Source organism: Sander vitreus, chromosome 1, assembly GCF_031162955.1.
Source record: "Sander vitreus isolate 19-12246 chromosome 1, sanVit1, whole genome shotgun sequence".
NCBI classification, from domain to species: Eukaryota; Metazoa; Chordata; class Actinopteri; order Perciformes; family Percidae; genus Sander; species Sander vitreus.
The window spans coordinates 38,838,645-38,857,506 of NC_135855.1; the positions used below are offsets into that span (position 1 = coordinate 38,838,645).

General features: G+C 42.2%; 1 protein-coding gene across 1 annotated transcript in view; it reads right to left on the minus strand.

Moving 5' to 3' along the window:
- Nucleotides 1-18,862, minus strand: part of LOC144521068 (uncharacterized) — a 140,969-nt gene that overhangs the window by 69,867 nt on the left and 52,240 nt on the right. Inside the window, exons 5-7 of the mRNA XM_078255338.1 lie at nt 4,303-4,549; nt 2,083-2,203; nt 298-434 (exon numbers count right to left, since the gene is read on the minus strand). Of these exons, the coding sequence (XP_078111464.1) occupies nt 298-434; nt 2,083-2,203; nt 4,303-4,549 (505 nt within the window). The remainder of the gene's footprint in view (nt 1-297; nt 435-2,082; nt 2,204-4,302; nt 4,550-18,862) is intronic.

The window sequence follows — 18,862 nt, forward strand, 5'->3', positions numbered from 1 at the left end:
AAACAGCATTTAAAGAAGCAGTCAGGCCTGCTGGTAACATCTCAAGTACTGTCAAGCTTTGCATTTCATACATAAATGTTTTATACTCCTCCTCTGTATTTCCTATTAACATATTTACATTGACACCAAGTGATCGGTTTCCCCTCTGTATTTACGGTTTATTACAAATCTGTGCACTCATATTTATCTTTCTCCCGGCTGAATTCTACTAATATTTTCCGCTCCAACCAGCTTATTTCCCCGAGGGCGTCCAATAAAGTTTTGATATAATGGTGCGGTCACGCTGTCACACTGTACCTCTCCCCGATGTAGCCGGCAGTGCACTGACACTGGCCACTGATGTGGTCACACAGGCCTCCGTTGCGACACGTGCACTCCTGCGAGCAATTAATGCCGAACGATCCAAAGGAACACGGCTGTGCGCACACCGGACCCTGAGGAGGAAGACGACATGACATCAAACATGTGAATACAAAGTGTTTAAAGGTATTACTGTGGGAATGACAGACTCGTGTTATTACGCTTTATGAATTAATGAAGTTTGTCACAGTAGATGACAGGAGTGATCTGTATGTATCTGGTAGAAATGATTGTTATCATTAAAATGTTCTGCTCAGGTTGATAACCTTAAATTGACTTTACGCAGTGAATAAAAAAAAAAAGATTGGGGGGCATTTTAGGCCTTTATTAGACAGGACAGCTTGAGACGTGAAACGGGAGAGAGAGGGGGAATGACATGCAGCAAAGGGCCGCAGGTTTGAACCGAAACCGCGGCCGCTGCGGTAAGGACTGATACTTTGTAGATGGGCGCACGCTCAAGCAGGTGAGCTATCCAGGCGCCCCACTCAGGGAATTTTAAAATAAAATCACTGGGGGTGTTTTCACTCCTGGCTCGTTTGGAGCAGTTGCTCCAAGACCAGAAGCGTTTATCCCTAAAGATTGTTTTGTTTGGGCGTATACTAGCCTGGATGCCAGCCAAACTTAGCCCCGCCCACAACATTTGAGGTTGGGAAGTTCGGTCTGCACTTGATCCATTGTGGAGCAACTATGCTCCAACCAGAGCTGTTCGGACCAATCAAATTGTCAGGGCGGGCTTTATATGATGATGGACAGATGATCAACAGTAACGTAATCAACCACGTCACCAAAGAGCACTTGGGTTGAAAAAAGAAGAGGGAAATCTGGCCTGAGGCAAATTCTTCCGGTAAGATTTCTGACCAATGAGAGAACACTTTGCTCTCACATGGCATTTGTTTACAACTTTGCTTTGGACCACTGTTGAACATCTGCGTGAACACAAACAAATCAAGGGATAAATTCAAAACAATTCAGTATTATTTTAGCCCCTGGATCGGAACAAAGCAATCAAGCTACTATACGTGTGGAATAGGCACCATGGGTTCATTCACAATAACAGAAACCTATACTGTAACTAGAGCTGGGTGTCGTTTTAAATGGTTTGATAAAAGTGCCAATAGTTAAGTTTCAGTACGGATAACAACATGGTAGGTTTTCATAAGCTTAGTGTGAGGAATACGTTTGTTTGTTTTTTTAGAAAATTCTTTTAGTAGTCTTAAACTCGTATAGTAGTAAAATTATTGATTCAGAGCAGGAGAATATAAACAAAATCTGACCAAGCTTTCAGTGCCAGCTTTAAATATTATATCCATTTCATTTTACAAGCTACTTCAACTACAAGCAAGTTATTGTGTTTTCAAAATCTGCTGTCACCTTTTCCATCGTTTGCTTGCTGTTTGATAATAATGCAAAGGTTCTGTCAAACTGTACAATTTCATAGAGTCTGAGAAGGTGCAGTGGTGACAGAACTGCTTCTTCCCTTACATGAGTAAATATGAGCATCTCCTGTTGATGTTAAACACAAGCATGGTGTGAATTCATTTCACACCATGTAACTTTGTGAAGAAAACAGATTTTTTTGACATGGAAAAACTGTGATATGAAAGAACAAACACAAACATGGTGATCTCAGATTTGGGCTTAATATAAAGATGTCTCTGTTAGTTGAACTCAGATAGGCATGCACACTAGCTGATGATGTTGTGGCTGTGGAGCAGGTCGTACCACCCAGCCGGCAGGACAGGAGCACTCTCCGGTGACGTGATGGCACGTTCCGCCATTCTGACAGGGGCAACGCTGTTCACACAGAGAGCCGTGTTTGCCTGGAGGACAAGGCTCTTCGCAGCTGCAGGGAAAGGACAGAAGAAGCAGGTGTTTATGTTGAGATGTGATGGGACAGTTCAGAGTGAAGCACCTCATCACTGACGACATACTCTCCCATTGCCAGACCTTCCTCCACAACACTGCGGAGGAGGGTCTGGCTTGTCCACACAACATTCTGGGATGGGAGAAAAATGTGCTCTGGTTAATTGGCATTTCTCTAAACCAATCACAATCGTCTTGGGCAGGGCGAAGCGCTGAGTGGAGCCACGCCGGCCCTACGCCGGACCCTATGCAGGACCCTACAATGGACCCTATGCCGTAGCCTGACGTACACAAAAAATATATCTACAAGTTGCCGCGACGCACGTCTCTCGGCCGTGTCTTGGTAGCGTTACATTTCCCCCCGACTCATTTCCTGGTTCTCCATAAACAACATGAAATCAAGGAGAGGGTTAACTTTTCCTGCTACAGATTTCCCAACGTGGTCAGAAAGAACAGGGGAGACACTTTTTTTTCTCTCACTATGACTCTGGAGTCGGTACTGCTCCAAAGCTAATCACATCACTCTCTCCCTCGCTCTACCACACACTCCCCACCACACACACATGCCGGCCCTGCTAGTCTCTTAAAGATAGAGATCGATGCACACACCAACGCACAAGTATAAACTTCGGGCCACTTATGCAGGCTATGGTGAAAACTCATTGTGGAGCCTCCACAGAACCATAAATCACGCTTAATGCTGCGTTTATGTCTGTGGTGGAATTTCCAGAAACACCACGTCGTGGTAAGATGAGAGGAGGGGAAAACTTAGGTAACATCGGGTCACAGGTCAGGGGACGAGAAGATCTATTCGGCCGTACTCCATCACTAAAACCTATCCTGTGTTCAAGTATGAATTTATGTGTGTCTCTAGAGATGGAGGGAGTCAAAACTGCACGATTAGGAAATGTGTTTCAGGAGCGTCTCCTTTGAAGTTCGGCGGAAACACTCCTTTAACTTATTCCCCAGAGAGAGATAGACTGAACTTGCAAAACAACAAGATTTAGGTGAGCATCTGTGTTTGCCCGGCCATTAATATCTTTACATGACCCAAACTTGATCTGTGTGTTTAGCATGATATAAATGCCTCTTGGAGATGCAGAGTGCCTCAGAGTTGGGATGGCACTACACAACACCACATTGTGGTTAAACTGTACTGCTTGATCCTTAATCTCCTTGATCGAGCGCTCAATAAATGCTTCTGTGTAAGTCATCAAAGTCTCCCGAACCTTCTTCACGTATCCATAGTCAAGCTGCAAGTGTGTTGGACTAATCGGAAAAATGTGTTCCCAACTAAACGCCCCCTCAAGTCAGAACAACTTGCTTTAAATGTTGATACACGACTTACCGAGTTAACATCATATTATAAATGTTGGGCTGATGGTAAGAAACTTTTTATGAGGTCACGTATTGCCTATCAATTTTTTGCTCACATGCAATTTGTAATATGATATCAGGTTGTAAATGTTAGTTGCTGTCCACGTGGAGTGACCTGGATTAGTTAGAAAAGTTTTGATTAGCTTTAACTCAACAACAAGTCAGGTAATATTTCAGTGGTTTTAGGGCATGTAGTGGTGCAGCAACAAGTCTGAGACAAAACCTCTAATATGAAGCTTCTAACTGAATATAAATAATGGAAAGAGCTATTAATGTGTTGTTTAAAGGCTCTAAGCAATAAAACACAACACATCTTTTTTGTTAGCGTCCATGTTGTTTCCACGGGGTCAGCCCTATGTTCCCACAGCCCTATGTTCCCACATTTCTAGGACATTTTAAAAATTAGGTCTCGTGTTCCTACATTTCCCTTCAATTTAAGCCATATCCTCCCACAACATTTTTTAGGGTTAGGGGGATAACATCTGATACACACAAAAAGGAAATGTGGGAACATAGGGCCTAATTTTGGAAAGAAATCTTAGAAATGTGGGAACATAGGGCTGTGGGAATGTAGGCACGCTCCCGTTTCCACGTTACGACTTAAAGCTCATGAACACACTGAGGTCGGAAGAACAACTTCCTAATATATGAAATGGGACCATCCGAGGAGCATGTGAATGCAACAGACAAAAAGCTACTCACAAGGCGCCAGTGTATCCGGGCGCACAGAGGCACTCGCCGGTCTGATGGTGGCAGGTGGCGCCGTTGAAGCACTGGCACTCCAGCAGGCAGTCCTTGCCGTAGAGGTTGGGGTCGCAGGGCTCCTCGCAGCGCCAGCCCTGGAAGCCGTCGGTGCAGACGCAGGCTCCAGTTATCGGGTTACATTTGGCCCCGTTCTGGCACTGACAGCGGTTACTGCAGTGGGGGCCCCAGAAATCGCTCTCACAGCCTGGACAGAGAGGAGGGAGCAGGGCATGAGTCAACAAGTGATGTAAAACTGCGTGATCATCAATACCTGCACGAGTCGAGACGTCAGAGTACGGAGGATTTATGGACATCTGGGAAATGAAGTAATCCACATGAGAGAGTTGATGTTTAACAGTGAGGTCAGATGAGATAAGACGAGGAGAAAAGAGAGTACAGGACCCATATATATATATATCAAACTTCTAAGAATCACACTTAAAGCGCTCAAAGATTAACTTGGGAATAAAAATGTTCTCAGCTGAAAGTGAGAAATAAGACATTCATTGTCTACTCGACTCACTCCTACTTACAGAGAATTGTTCTATTTCAGAGGAGGACTTTTCAGAATATTTCTTCCCACTAGTCTGAAAAAAAAGACGTTATGGAAGCAAAATAGCCCGAAATCTCAAAATTAACCCAGGCCAAAAACTAATTTCGTCTTAAAAGAAAAAGTCTTGTACCTAGACTGGCACTGTTAAAAGATAAACAATGCAGACACATAGAGTAGACAAGACATCATCAATCCAGTGTACAGATATCCATAAGCCCAGAACAAAGCATTGGTCCCAGTCTTTTCATGAATACTGGCAGAAATGAATTGGTTTTAAGCTGAGGCACCGTGAACACTTCTCTGAGGGGAGCAGATGTGGTAAATCTACACACTGTCAGCCCGAAATGTCAGCGAGAGGTGACACCCTGAACAATCCTGATCTGCTGTTCCCATAAAGCAGCAAGCGTGACAACAGTAAACTTGATACAGCACGCTGATGTTTACCAACCCAGCTGGCCTGAGATCTCATCATATCCAGAGATACTTTAGTGCAGGCAAGCCAAGTCAACTGGATTTATATAGTGATTTTAAAACTATGAACTCACACACACCAAAGCACTAAAATATTTTAAGTTTGAGTTTATCAGATGCTTTGGAGAAGAATCATCCACAGTCTGCGACCACTCTACATACGAGCCACAAGCCATCCACTTGTGGCACGTGCTGCGGGGATGGTGTATTTTTGTAGGCCAGTTAGCATCGCCCTGGTCCCCTCGACAAAAAGCCAACGGATCTATTGGATTTTGGATTATTTGTTGGAAGTTATTTAGAAAGGCTGCAGCTCCAGTTTTGATTCACTGAAGACATCTCAATTGTTTTTTCTCACCCTAATGGTGGAATATGATTATCTACTCGCCTGTGGGACTAGGGTGTGGCCTATATAACATATCAGCACCTGTGTCTTACTAGATCCTTTTTCACATATGAACTCCGGACAATGTCCGGCCAATCAGGTCCAGATATTGTCCAGAGTTTCCCTTTCACAAAAGTAGCACACAACAGAAGATTGGGTACGTCCCAGGTTCTTATTTGCATCCACGATTCCTTCACTTGCTTCCCTTTCTCACGTCTTAGTCCGTCCCACTGAGGAAGCATGGGAGAGACGCGAGGAAATGATGTGAGGAGAGGGGAAACGAGGAAATGTGTTTTAAGAGGGAGGAGAACCCTTTACTCTGAAGCATCACGTGAATTTGTCAGCTGTATGGGCGGAGTTAACAACTCCTTCAGCTGCACGGCTTCTGGGAAGGCTGCTCTCGTGTATCCTCCCTCCTTACACTGCGATAATGGAGCCAGTTCGTAATTTGGTCATAAAGAGTCTCTTGTTGTTCCTTGAATTTGTCTGATTATTTCGGTGTCGGCCCTTAAGCCGCCTACACATGAGCTCGATGGTGTTTTAAGCCCCCAATGTCGACTTCAAGGCAGCGCTGCAACCATCAACTTCAAGGCACCTAACCCTAACCCTAACCTTGACCCTAACCATTGCCTGATTCTAGTGCCTTCCAGGCAGCGTTGCCTGGAAGACGACGTTGGGGGCTTAAAACACCAAACACCTACACAGGATACGCAATTTGCTCTCTGCGCACCGCTAGGTAGGGAGCACAGGTAAACGTCGTCAAGGGTGGCAAGGAAGCTATTTCCCGTTGCTAGGTAACGACATGCTGTTATCTCATTTATTATTATTATTTATCGAAAGGTCAGCGGCAACTAGGTCAAAGATGGAATAACTTTGAGCGCAGCGCAAAGCGGAAAATCCGAGCGATGCGCAACGCCAGGGGTACCTAGTTGGGCGCCCTTGCCCCGCAAAGTGGTTTTGCCGCCTATCGTGTAGGTGGCTTCACCGACAAAACGTTCCAGAATCTCGTTGTCTCTCCAGTTAGACATTTTCGTTGCTGTCTTGCTGTAAATCACCCTTCTTCTTTTTCACCCTTGGATGTTTGTATTCTTCCGGTTTGTATCCTTCCGATCATCAACACGCCCACTCGCTCGCTCTGAATTCTCACACTTTGGGCTTGGACATTACGCAGACACTGCACAAAACACGGGAGCTGGCAGGGTAAAGACCGTTTGATGTCCGATCCGACTAATTCAGACATTTGCGTTCTCACATACAGCTCTGCCGGGTAATTTCTAGATAATTTCAGCTTTGCAGGGCATGAGTGAAAGGGGGGGTTATGATTGTTAATCTTGCAGAAGGCCTGAAGGCTGAAACATCATCTGAATAAAAGAGAAATGCATTTGGAGTCAGACAATGCAACATTTTTTTTTGACTACTTTTGTGTAAGTGCATTAACACGCAAATATTGCTTCATCCTGACGTGATAATAGCTCAGAACAACACACCACAATACAGCCTGCAGTGGTGACATGTAGCGTGACGAATGCAGTTTCCTTTATACAGCACCACAGTCGACCCATCAGGGCTGAAACAGCTGAAGATCCAGCATTTAGCATTTTAATTCTCTCAGCCACTGCATCCACAGTATTTTGCTATGGGTTGCTGTTTATTCTAATGGTCTCTTATTTACAAAAAAAAAAAATGAAATCGACATATTACTGGGCTAGTTATTTTCAGCCTCTTGTAACTGGATGGAAGGGAATGGATTATAAGAAATCCTTTCTTCGAGCTGCCACCTTCCCTTTATTTACACTGAGTGGATTGAACAGATTCTCAGGATCTGTATTCAGAAAGTACCTCACAGGTCTGTAAGTGGATGAATCGCTGATATAAATCAGAGAGACATTAGATGAAAACAAGTACAAAAGACGGGACATTATTGTATATTACATCATCTCAAGATAGCATAAATCAAAGCACTATTATCTTTTTGATATATGATCACGGGGTGAACTGCACTCCCCAGAAGGGAAGTAAAGTACCCAGAGTCTGAGTGCCAAGAGCTCTGAATGAATAGGCTTAAGGTAAAAGGAAAAAACCCTGGAAATGGCGGTGAGAGACGGGCAAAGTTGTCCCGACTTGGAGAACTTTTCCCCCCTAAATGTGGGTGGTAGTCTTGCAGATTTTATAGTGTTAAATGTTTCATCAGTACTGTGGTGGACAGAGCTCTGAGCAGACAAGGCATAAATCAGACTCACACTCACCCCATCTAATTTAGTCTCTGTTTTCTCTCAAGTTCCTCCTGAACCTATCTCGATTTCTCCCCTCCTGTCTCTCTCTCAAAGAGGGGAGTTCTCTTTAGTTCTCTTAACTAGTGAGCCAGCATAGTCGAATCCTTTATCCTCTCATAGCCTCAATTATTCAGCAGCAAAGAGTCCAAATCAAGTGACTAATGACTTTGATCAAGAGTAGCTCGCTGGCACTAAGCAGAACTCTCTGCACTAAATTAAGAGCTGCATAATATACTTTGGCAAGGGCTAACTCTTTAAGGAATATTTCTAGGTTTGCCTACGGTGTAGTCGCTCTTTGCCAATAATAAAATGTGAGCTTGCTCTGTGGTTTGGCTCTTTTCTCTGTCAGGTCTAAAAGAGAAACACACCTAGATGACATTCTTCCAGGCGGCTCTAATCCAACAGTCTTCCAGAGGTTCTTGATTAAAGGAAGAGTTAAGACAATTTGGGAATTACTGAGACTAGATTCCAAGATAGATGAGAAGATCTGGTAACATTTTAGTTGAAAGTATCTACATAAGAGTGACATGACAGTGTCATGAACACATGACACTGTCATGACACAGTCATGAACCCTAACCCTAACTCTAACCCTAACCCTTGTGCCCGTGCCCCTCGCAGCGCCCATCCCGGGTGTTGTGTTTTAACCCTAACCATAACTTGTCATGACAAAAACCGAATGACACTTACTAAAAGAAGCGTTATGTCATAAACGTTTTGTTTATAATGTTTATGACATGTTCATGACAGTGTCATGTCACTCTTATGTAGATACCTTCAAGTAAAGTGTAACCGAAGATCTTAACCACGCTCCTATATTAAGAGTATGTCTTATGTACTGGGTGAAGCTAGAGCCAGGATAGGATTAGCCTAGTTTAGCATAGCATGAGATGTAGGGAGAGACAACTAGCCTTATTGGGAGTTACATGTGGGGAAGTTACAGAGGTTTATCTAAAGATTTGAACACAAACGATCTCTGACATGTTTGAGGGTTTTAGTTCTGATGATCCCACTGAGAGTTAACATCAGGGTTAAGGTGAGTTAAACTTCAAACAAGCCAAAGAGCCTGAGAGAAATAGCTGTCACTCAGTGAATATTAGACAGGTAGGCGAGTGAGAGGGCTAGACATTGTGGTAGTAAAATGCACAGTATATCATTTCTGTTGCTAGGGGTCTCTCAAACAAAACAATAACAAAAGACAGACTTTGGTGACGTCGTGAATCAGTTTTCGCTTTTTCACTTGTCCGGTAAAAAATAATTCTATTTGCTCAAAGTACATTTTTACTGGCTCCTAAACATTTGTTGTTTTTTGAGGAAAAAAACGTCAAAAAATATCGAAAAAGTGTCAAACTTCGGAAAAAATACGTCAAAAGCATCAAGTTCGAACTGGCAAGGTGGTTGTTATATTTACATGCCCGACGTGGCTTTTTACTTGCCCCGGGCCATCAGGCAACCCTTATTATTGAACCCTGATGGCACCATTTATTGTTAAACAACCAGCGTTGCCGAATGTATCTGACGTGACTCTGGCAGAAATAATGTTCACAGACGAATTAGCTAATGTGAGGTTAGTCTCGCTTTGCCAGACCTTCCTCCACAGCGCTGCGGAGGAGGGTCTGGCTAGTCCACACAGCATTCCGGGATGGGAGAAAAAGGTGCTCTGGTTAATTGGCATTTTTTTTGAACCAATCGCAATCGCCATGGGCGGGGCTAAGCACCTGGACAGAGCCCTGGTGCCTCTGCAAAATAGCCTCTAGAAGGAACTTGTTTTGGTGGAACGTGTACGTTTAAAAGTTGTTTTAGTCGTGTGAGAGAAAACTCAGATTGGACAGATAGTCTAGCTAGCTGTCTGGATTTACCCTGCAGAGATCTGAGGAGCAGTTAACTATAGTCCTCATAAATACACCGGGGTTTGAAATTCCAACATAAAAAAGAGGAAGGTGAAGGCCGAAAAAGAGTGAAATCCGGCGGAATTTCTGGCGGCAACGGCCATTAGATGAGTCGACTACCCATACAGCTACTGTAGCTAATGTGGGAGCGTGCCTATGTTCCCACAGCCCTATGTTCCTACAGCCCTATGTTCCCACATTTCTAAGATTTTTTTCAAAATTAGGCCCTATGTTACCACATTTCCTTTTTCATAAATTTGTATCAGATTTGATCCCCCTTTCTCCCAATTTGGTAGCCAATTACACCCAACCTATTATCCAGTAGCAATGGACTACAGATGGAATGTAACCCTAACCCTAACATAGGGCCGAATTTTAAGAAAAATCTTAGAAATGTGGGAACATAGGGCACAATACGTGGCGTTGTTATCCGTGGTCAAAAACAATTCTAAGAATAACTTTATGAGGACGTTGAAAGTTGTTGCAGCGCTGTAATGTTAACGTACGGTTAACCACCAAGCATTAGTATGAGCCACTTGCCATCGTAGCACATTGTAGAAAGCTAGATTGATTGATATGGAAATATATCAATAAATCAGGTCCCTACTGTATTACTGTGTTGCAAAGTGGCATGTAATCAATGAAAAAATGTGGTAAAAAATGCTGTGTGGCAGAAAAAATGCTGTCTTATTATCACTAAGTAAAATTCTGTGATATTGTATGATTTACAATTAACTAATCTAATGCATCATCTGATTTGCTGGTCGTTAGAGCAAGTAGAGGAGTTTAGGATGTTATATGACGCCATTGCGTATGTTCATGATTTACTGCTCAGCTCCACCAGAGTTAGATAGCTGAAAGTAAAACGGTGAAAGTCAAGTTTAATGTGAGGTCCTTGAAATAAAAGTGATTCAGCTTCCTTCCCAACTTTGACCCAAAATAGACAAGAATGTAACGTCGCCACACAAGACCATTTCAACCACTTTCTTCTTTGTGACTGAAAAAATCCCACTTCTGCTTTTATAATCTAACATCACGTTTGTTCTGTCAGCCCACACTTAGCTGCACCTTATGTAAGAAGCTGAATATCATTTATAAAGTATCTGTAGTCTTTCGTTAATTTTCAGAATAAAACCTCAACAATTCTCACTTGGAACCTTGAGGGCATCTGAGCAAGTTCAATAGGTTTTTTGCTAAAAAAAACAACTATTCACATATGCATATAAGCATTCACAATGTTGACAGCAAAGGCAAGTTGAGAGCAATTTTCAATTGTCAAAATATTTATTTTTATTTTTAAAAGCAGAAACTCAATGTATAGCATCTCACCTATAGAATCATAAGCTGCACAACAACAAAAAAACACAGACACACACACACACACACACACACACACACACTACTGAAATACTGATGTTTAAAACGTCATTTAGACAGACAACCCTCCTACGCAGACGGATAAGAAGTTATATAATTTTCATGAGGTTCCTTTATTTTTTCTTTTATAAAATGTACAACCTGACTTTCTATCTGACCAGCATTTAACATCGTTGAGTCTTTTCTGAACAAGATCAACAGGGTTGGAGGAAAGAATTTTTGAAAGAATGAAAAAAACAAGTTGCATATTGGCCTCCAGACAAAACGCAGACTGCAGATGTTCAGAAGAAGCTAAAGAGATGCCTGTTGCATGAGCCAAAGGACTTCCTAATGAGTTACCACATGCAACCACACTTCAGCTGCATTACTTACATCCACTTCAGTCCGTTTATTAACATGGCATCCTGCTGAAGCTTACATGTGCCAGCCGTATCAACATATATTACTGCTCATGTTGAGTCAGGGTGTTGCTGTAAAAGACGTTTTCTGATTAATTTAACTGAAAGACATTCAGCAGCAACGTAAGTATGAAACCGTAAGCATGTGGAAACAACCAGCCTGACTCTCTTTGACGTCTTCTGGTTTTAAAAGGTAGTTATGACTCAATAACGTATAACTTCCCTCTGATTTATTTACCTGCACAGCACTTCTGTGCAGCATCTTTGCTGGTTGCCTGGCAACTTTAACACAGACACCAGAGAGTGGTATTGATCTTCTCATCTAACTCTAAAGCCTCTAAATTAAACAGCAGAATACGTAGTATGCAAATCCCGCATAGAACGACACACAGTAGCCTTCTCTGATCTGACCAGTTGATGATATTTCCTCCCACTTTTATCAGTGAATGGCCAATTATTAGAGCCAAATCTTGAAGAGAAAGTCATTTTTCCAACAAAATTCAAATTGAAAGTGCACGATTTGATTAGGCACCAGCATTAAACGTTCATACAATACTGCTCGGCATGGCTGACTGATGTCGTCATTAAATCTTCTGCTGCACCTACTTTAAATGCTGTTCTCTCTTGTGTCTCCAGCCATTCGTAAAAAAAAAATTAAACCTTACGGGTTTCACTGAACTGCTTTTCCATGACACAGCCAAAAGGTATGCAAATATAATAATCATTCATTAGTCATTATCAGGTGGAAGTCAGTTGGTTGAGTTTGAGTTGTGTTTCATTACTATAAGTGCTATAATATGTGGCCTGAACAAAAATATGTCAATCTGCATTTCTAGGGCTGTGACCATTTGAGTGTGCAGAGATCTAGTTTCCTAAACTTCATGGTAATAAAAAAAGTATTTATTGGAGTACTGTCAAAAGTACCTTTATATATTATTATCCACATTTAGGATCCAGCACCCAGTCTTCTAAGTTTCAAGGTGAGTTGTACGTGTTAACGGTGCAGTAGGTAAGACTTCTAAAACTAACTTTCTGTCATATTTGCTGAAACTGACCCTATGTTCCAGTAGAACTACATGAAGCAGGTCATTTAAAAAAAAAGTCCAGTTCCTCTGGCTCCACCTACAGGCTGTAGTGTGATTTGCAAAACTCCACAGCTCCCTGTTCAGATGCACCAATCAGGGCCAGGGGGGGTGTCTAACTGCGTGTCAATCACTGCTCATGCACACGCATTCATTCTCCCTTGTGGGGGGAGGGGCTTAGGAGTCCGTTTTGGCTTTAGCAGAAAGGGGGGAGGGACTGAGAAGTTGTCGATGTTCACATTTTTTGGCTAAGTCCTGGATCTTCGCAATCCTACCAGCACCTTTAAGTCTTATTTTTTTTCCAAACTTCATCCAGCAAATTCTACGGAGGATGATTTTTAGCAGTGTCCTGCTTCACCTACCTACCTACCTACCTACCTGTACTGCGTTGTACAAATACAATCCTCTATTGCTGAGCTGCTACACTGGAGCAGGAGCAGTAGGGAGATGCAGTTCTCACACTTTTTTCACTTGCAAACAAACTTCTCGCACAAACACAAAGCCGAGAACTAATGCACTGTTTCTAACAAAAACCTCTCCAGCAAATTACTCTCCTGCCCTAAACTACCACTCACATCAGCATGACGAGTGTTTTACATTAATCAAACCTTTCAATACAGTCACTGGGTGGGCCACAAGATTCAAGCGATTGTGAAATTGAAAAAGCTAAGTGTCCAAATTGAAAAGTTTCCATTCACAAGAGCGGATAAAAAACAAAAAAACTAATCTGCAATTGAATTAGCCGCTTTTGTGTGGCTCTTGACTGCTTTATGTTTTGGCTGATGGAATCAGAATTAGAGAGGTGGACAAGTAAAAACACAAAACTCAAAGGAGAACATTGATTGTTGACTTCCAAAGGCCCACTAGAGGGCCTTTCACACAAAAAAGGTCTTTTTTTTAATTTGCTGGCTTAGGAGTTTTGCACTTTAGCAGAAAGGAGGGAGGGACTGAGAAGTTGTCAATGTTCATATTTTTTGGCTAAGTCCTGGATCTTCACAATCCTACCTACAGCACCTTTAAAGATGCTGCAAAACACTGAACTACTCATCTTACAAACAAGATTTACAATCAAAGTCTGTAACATGATCACTTATTCACATCAGTCCTAATATGATGAGGAAATAGTTTCCCCATAATGAGGATGCATGCGCCAAGGTGAGAGGGTGATGGACGAGCAGCCTGATCGGACAGGAACGATGGGGGAATACCCTGCCAATAAGGGAGGCAGAGAGGGATAGTGCTGAGTGGCCGAAAACACAGCAGCACTCCCACTGCCAGTGGGCCATCTGTTGATCTATGAAGCAGCCAACACACTCATTTGTCTTGGTTCTGCGCCGCTGATCACGCTATAGGTCTGTGGGGGCCGGACTGTGAGCTACAGCGAGGGTTTATTCAGTTTATTAGTGTTCACCTGGACATACTGTATAAGGGTCATGCACATGTGGAGAACAGAGAGAGAGAGAGGCATGGAGGCAAAAGTCAATCTTACAAGCAAATATACATGGACATGCTTTGTAGAGGGTGTGTTAGCTTATTGTAGAGGTGGAGGTTCTCCCATAAATGGACACATTTTCATTTCCTTTTCTAATAGGACAGCATTCATAAAGGGTTTACAGGCAGCATCTGAGGTCGACGGGCGTAGACGACATCATCGACTAGGGTTGTGCGATATTAACATAATGTGATATTGCGATATTGATTATTAACATTGCGATATCGATATTAATTTGGATATTTTTAAACATATGTAAAATTACAAAAGTTATCGGAAAACGCATCAAAATAGATTCATAACAAATAAAACACAAGGTTTATTTCAACTGACATATGTCATATTGGACTGGTCCAACATGAATAAATAAATAAGGACCATGTCTACAGAACAGGACATGTTTTACTGGTTGGACAGTATAAAATAAATAAAGAAAGAGAACAGGACATGTTTTACTGGTTGGACAGTATAAAATAAATAAATAAAGAGAACAGGACACAACTTTTCTTTCTCTTCTCTGATTCGTTCCGTTTTGTTGTCTCTATCTATTTCTTCCTTACACTGTCACTCTGTCGAAATATGCACACACGTGGTACGCTCCACAGGGTTTGTCACGTAGTGGACATGTTTGCTGACGTGCACTAACATGTGCAAGTGGCACAGTAACTGGCCAATGAAACATGATCATTATAGCGTTTCAAGCGGGCTCTAAATCAAACACAACTAAGCCACACAGCCGGACAGGACGCAGCGCTCCACAATATAAACAAAATATTGCGTACTTATCCCGACACTTTTGATATAATATTGCGCAACGTGATATCGCGGTAACGATATTGAGTCGATATATCATGCACTCATATCGTCGACCATACCTTTTGAGTCATATTCCATATCTCTAGATCAATACAGTGTAAAGACTTACTTTTTTTTGTTTAGAAGCAGCGAAATGCGCCGTTTCAACAACGTTTTCCGTGCAATTGTACGCCTTCCAGAAGCTTTGGAATCCAGCCTGAAAGTAACAGCAATAAACCCCAGACTGAACGGCTATTGATTCATCTTTTCGTATGAAAAGCTGTCGTTTACTGTTAGTCATTGTCATCTTGACTTCCTGAATTCCTTGGACCAAGTGTGTCGACCAATCAGAGGCTTTCTTTCTCACTATCTTTTTCTTCTTTGGCTATTTATGGCAGCGGCAACTGCACTTTCCTGACTGTGTTACTTTGCTGCTACATAGAGTATACCAAACCTGAAACCGAAATGACATAACAGTAAATGTAATAAATAATGCATAGATTCTCTTTTACAAATTTGGAGAGTATTGTAGGAGGTATAGTGGAGATGGCACAACTAACGTTTTAGATAAAAGCATATGGACTTTTCTGGGAAAAAATCTAAATAGTTTTTTATTTGTGTTAGTTACAGTTTTAGTTTTGTTTACCCTGATCTCCCCAAGACCTGGGAGAACAATTTTCTAAAGCCAAACGCCTTGCACATTATATCATATTTTCTAAGTGTTAAGTTTATAGTTAAAAGTTAAAGCACGACCTAAACAAATGAACATCCAGACACTTCGCCCAGGACAAGTATATTATCAAAACACGAGCTTCATGCACAACTGCGGACGGCAAAGAAAGCACCCATATTATCTGAGAGCCACTAAATGGTTTGTTGCACGGATGAAGAAATGATTATAAAGTGGTTCTGTATCTGTCAGCGCGCTCGCCTTCAACATTTCACCCAGTCAAGACGCTGGATCGATGCGACTGTCAGCCAATGAGCGCCTTCTCGGCTGCATTCACAGCGTCTGGTGGGCAAAAGCCAATGAACTTTCAAATCCATGCACGCACGCACGCACACGCACGCACGCGCACACACACACACACACACACACACACACACACACACACACACACACACACACGCTTAATTCATTCATTTTTAATTCTATGGCATCTTTGTCAAAAAGCTATGAAACAGGTTAGAGAGGCAATCTGCAGCATTCTTGTTTTTCATGACTTTGTTGAAACCTTCAGCGATAAGCTGTCGCTGCTTTGGTGTTTTGCATTTACCGCAGCCGCTGGCTGGCTCAATATAATCTATTATTAAATACTACTCTTATATTTATTCCAAACAAATTTCTATTGTTGCTTCCATAAACACAAAGACGATTACTTCCCAAAGCAGCAGGAGGGAGAGAGTCGTCCGCACAGCTGAACAGCAAAGTAAGGGCTTTCTAAACAATCCATCGCTTCACACATTATTGTATCGGAGGAAATGTGTTTTATTTGTATGAAAAAAAAAAAGGCAAATGGTTACTTTAAGGCGCAGCAAATCACACCCAGACTTCTTTTTAACTGAGACAGGCTCATTGAGAAAGGTCAACAGCAGGGACGAGCTGTGCCTCTGGAAAGTATACAGTCATGAAGCAGAAGTACAGAACATTTATATTTCCAATAGCACCCAGCAATGCACCACTTTATTTAAGGCCCCACTGCTTGCATGAGTAGAACTATTTTCATCAGCACACTGTCAGACCGCCACTGTACCACTCCCTTGACAAATGAGTAAACAATACTTTTAAAAAGAAGCAGTGAGGCTGGGTGTTTTTCTGTAGTAAGCCACTCTCACCTCCAAAACAAGCTGATGAAAGTCGCCGATAACAGAACTAACTATGTGTGCTGACTTTTCACGGGCTGAAATGTCCTGTCAGTGGAAAACTATGTCACGCAAAGCTGAGTTATTAGGTGACGGCTGACCCATATCCATACATGCACGCTTGTGTTTAATTCAGAGCCATTGATTTCCTATTTCCAATTAATAATTGTAATTAGTGGCAGCAGAGTTCAGGCTTTATGGGACGTGGGTCGATGAGGGGGAGGACGGTGATGGAGGACAGGCCAGATGGATGACACAATTTACTGCTCACAGGCGTGGAATAAAGTGTCAGTTTACTGTGACACTGACCGCATCGCATTTATGCATCTAGGTGATTGAGTTTTCCCAGATTTAAAGATTTAAAGGAGGCCATTTTATGTCAGGGAAAGTCAACACTGCGTTAATCAACGCATAGAACAGCCATGTTAACACCTCTGGATAAACATAATCAGACCTGCCGCAATTCTAAGAGTCTTTACTGACTTCTTAGCTGTGCACTTTTGGTATTGTTTTTTAGGACTAAAACTTTCATTAGTGGCCGTCAACATCTTTGCTGTACAATGACGCATTTCATGTAGCAACCTTTCACTAATGTTCTGTTTAGGCGTAGTCTAGCTTGCTGTCTTGTGTCCTAATTGCATTTTAATGATCTCCTTTTATGCAAACGTGGGGCATACATTTGAGTTCAGGTCTAATGGCTCTCGGCAGGTGGCTGTCCTCCCACCGACCCACTGATAAATATAAAGAGGTGAGAGGTGCACATCAGACAGCTGATGGAGCCATTTGGCTGGGGTCAGAGGTCAACCATCATCCTAGGACGTTACATTACAGCACGAGAGTCACCCACAGGACGTCGGCGATCTTGATCCTGTCTTCATCTAACTCAGTGAAGACAGTTATGAAGTTTTAAGTTTTTTGGCCACAGGGGATAATACTTATTATATTATAACAAACATTCATACTAATTAAACCCATTCCCACTTTTTCCAAATAAAAACATTTAAAACATGTCACACCTTTCAAACATTCTGGGTATTATTCAACTTTTCTAAGACATTCATGCTAATTAAACCCATTCCCACTTTTTCAACTATTCTCACTACTTCACCTTCTTCTTACAAAAATCAAGCCAGCAATCCAGTGTAGCGTCAGCCTTTCAACATACAGCATTCACGCCGCAATTTCTTCAGAAATTGCATTCACTATTATCACATTATGAAGCTGATAAAGCGAAACATGGTGCCTTCTTACACCTCTAGCAAACAGAGCCGAAAATGTAATCCAAAATGCACTCTCCATTAGCTCTGTTGTGGTCTCTGACAACTCCTGAGGTGAAGATCTGGCTCTTTAGGGTCTAAATGCTACGCTGAGTTCGCCAGCTAGTTGCCAACTGATGTTTGGAGCTGGAAAAATTGTGTACAGTAAGTATTATTTATATTTTTCACTAAAACGTAAATGACTAACTGCAGAGTAATGTGATAATTATCTGGTGAAAGGTGAAAAGTATCCCTGCGTCGCTGTTGCAGCTGTGACGGTCCATCCTATGCTGTACCTGCAATCTAACGACATTCCCATCAGCCTCAGCTGTACTTTGTGTTTACATCTAATGAGCAAATGTCAGCATGCTAACACGCTAATCTAAGATGGTGAACATTAGATACCTACTCTAGTCAGAAAACTCAGATTGGACAGATAGTCTAGCTAGCTGTCTGGATTTACCCTGCAGAGATCTGAGGACCAGTTAACCATAGTCCTCAGAAATCCACCAGAGGTTGTAGAATAAAAGCACAAAGAAAGCGGAAGGTAACGGACATCCGGCCGAAAATGAGGGATTTGCCATGCCATTGTGAGCATGTAAGCATATAGGTCAGGATGTAGCATTGGACCGTTTTCCAACTTCTTCCAAACATGCTAATCAAATTAACATATTCTACATTCTTTTC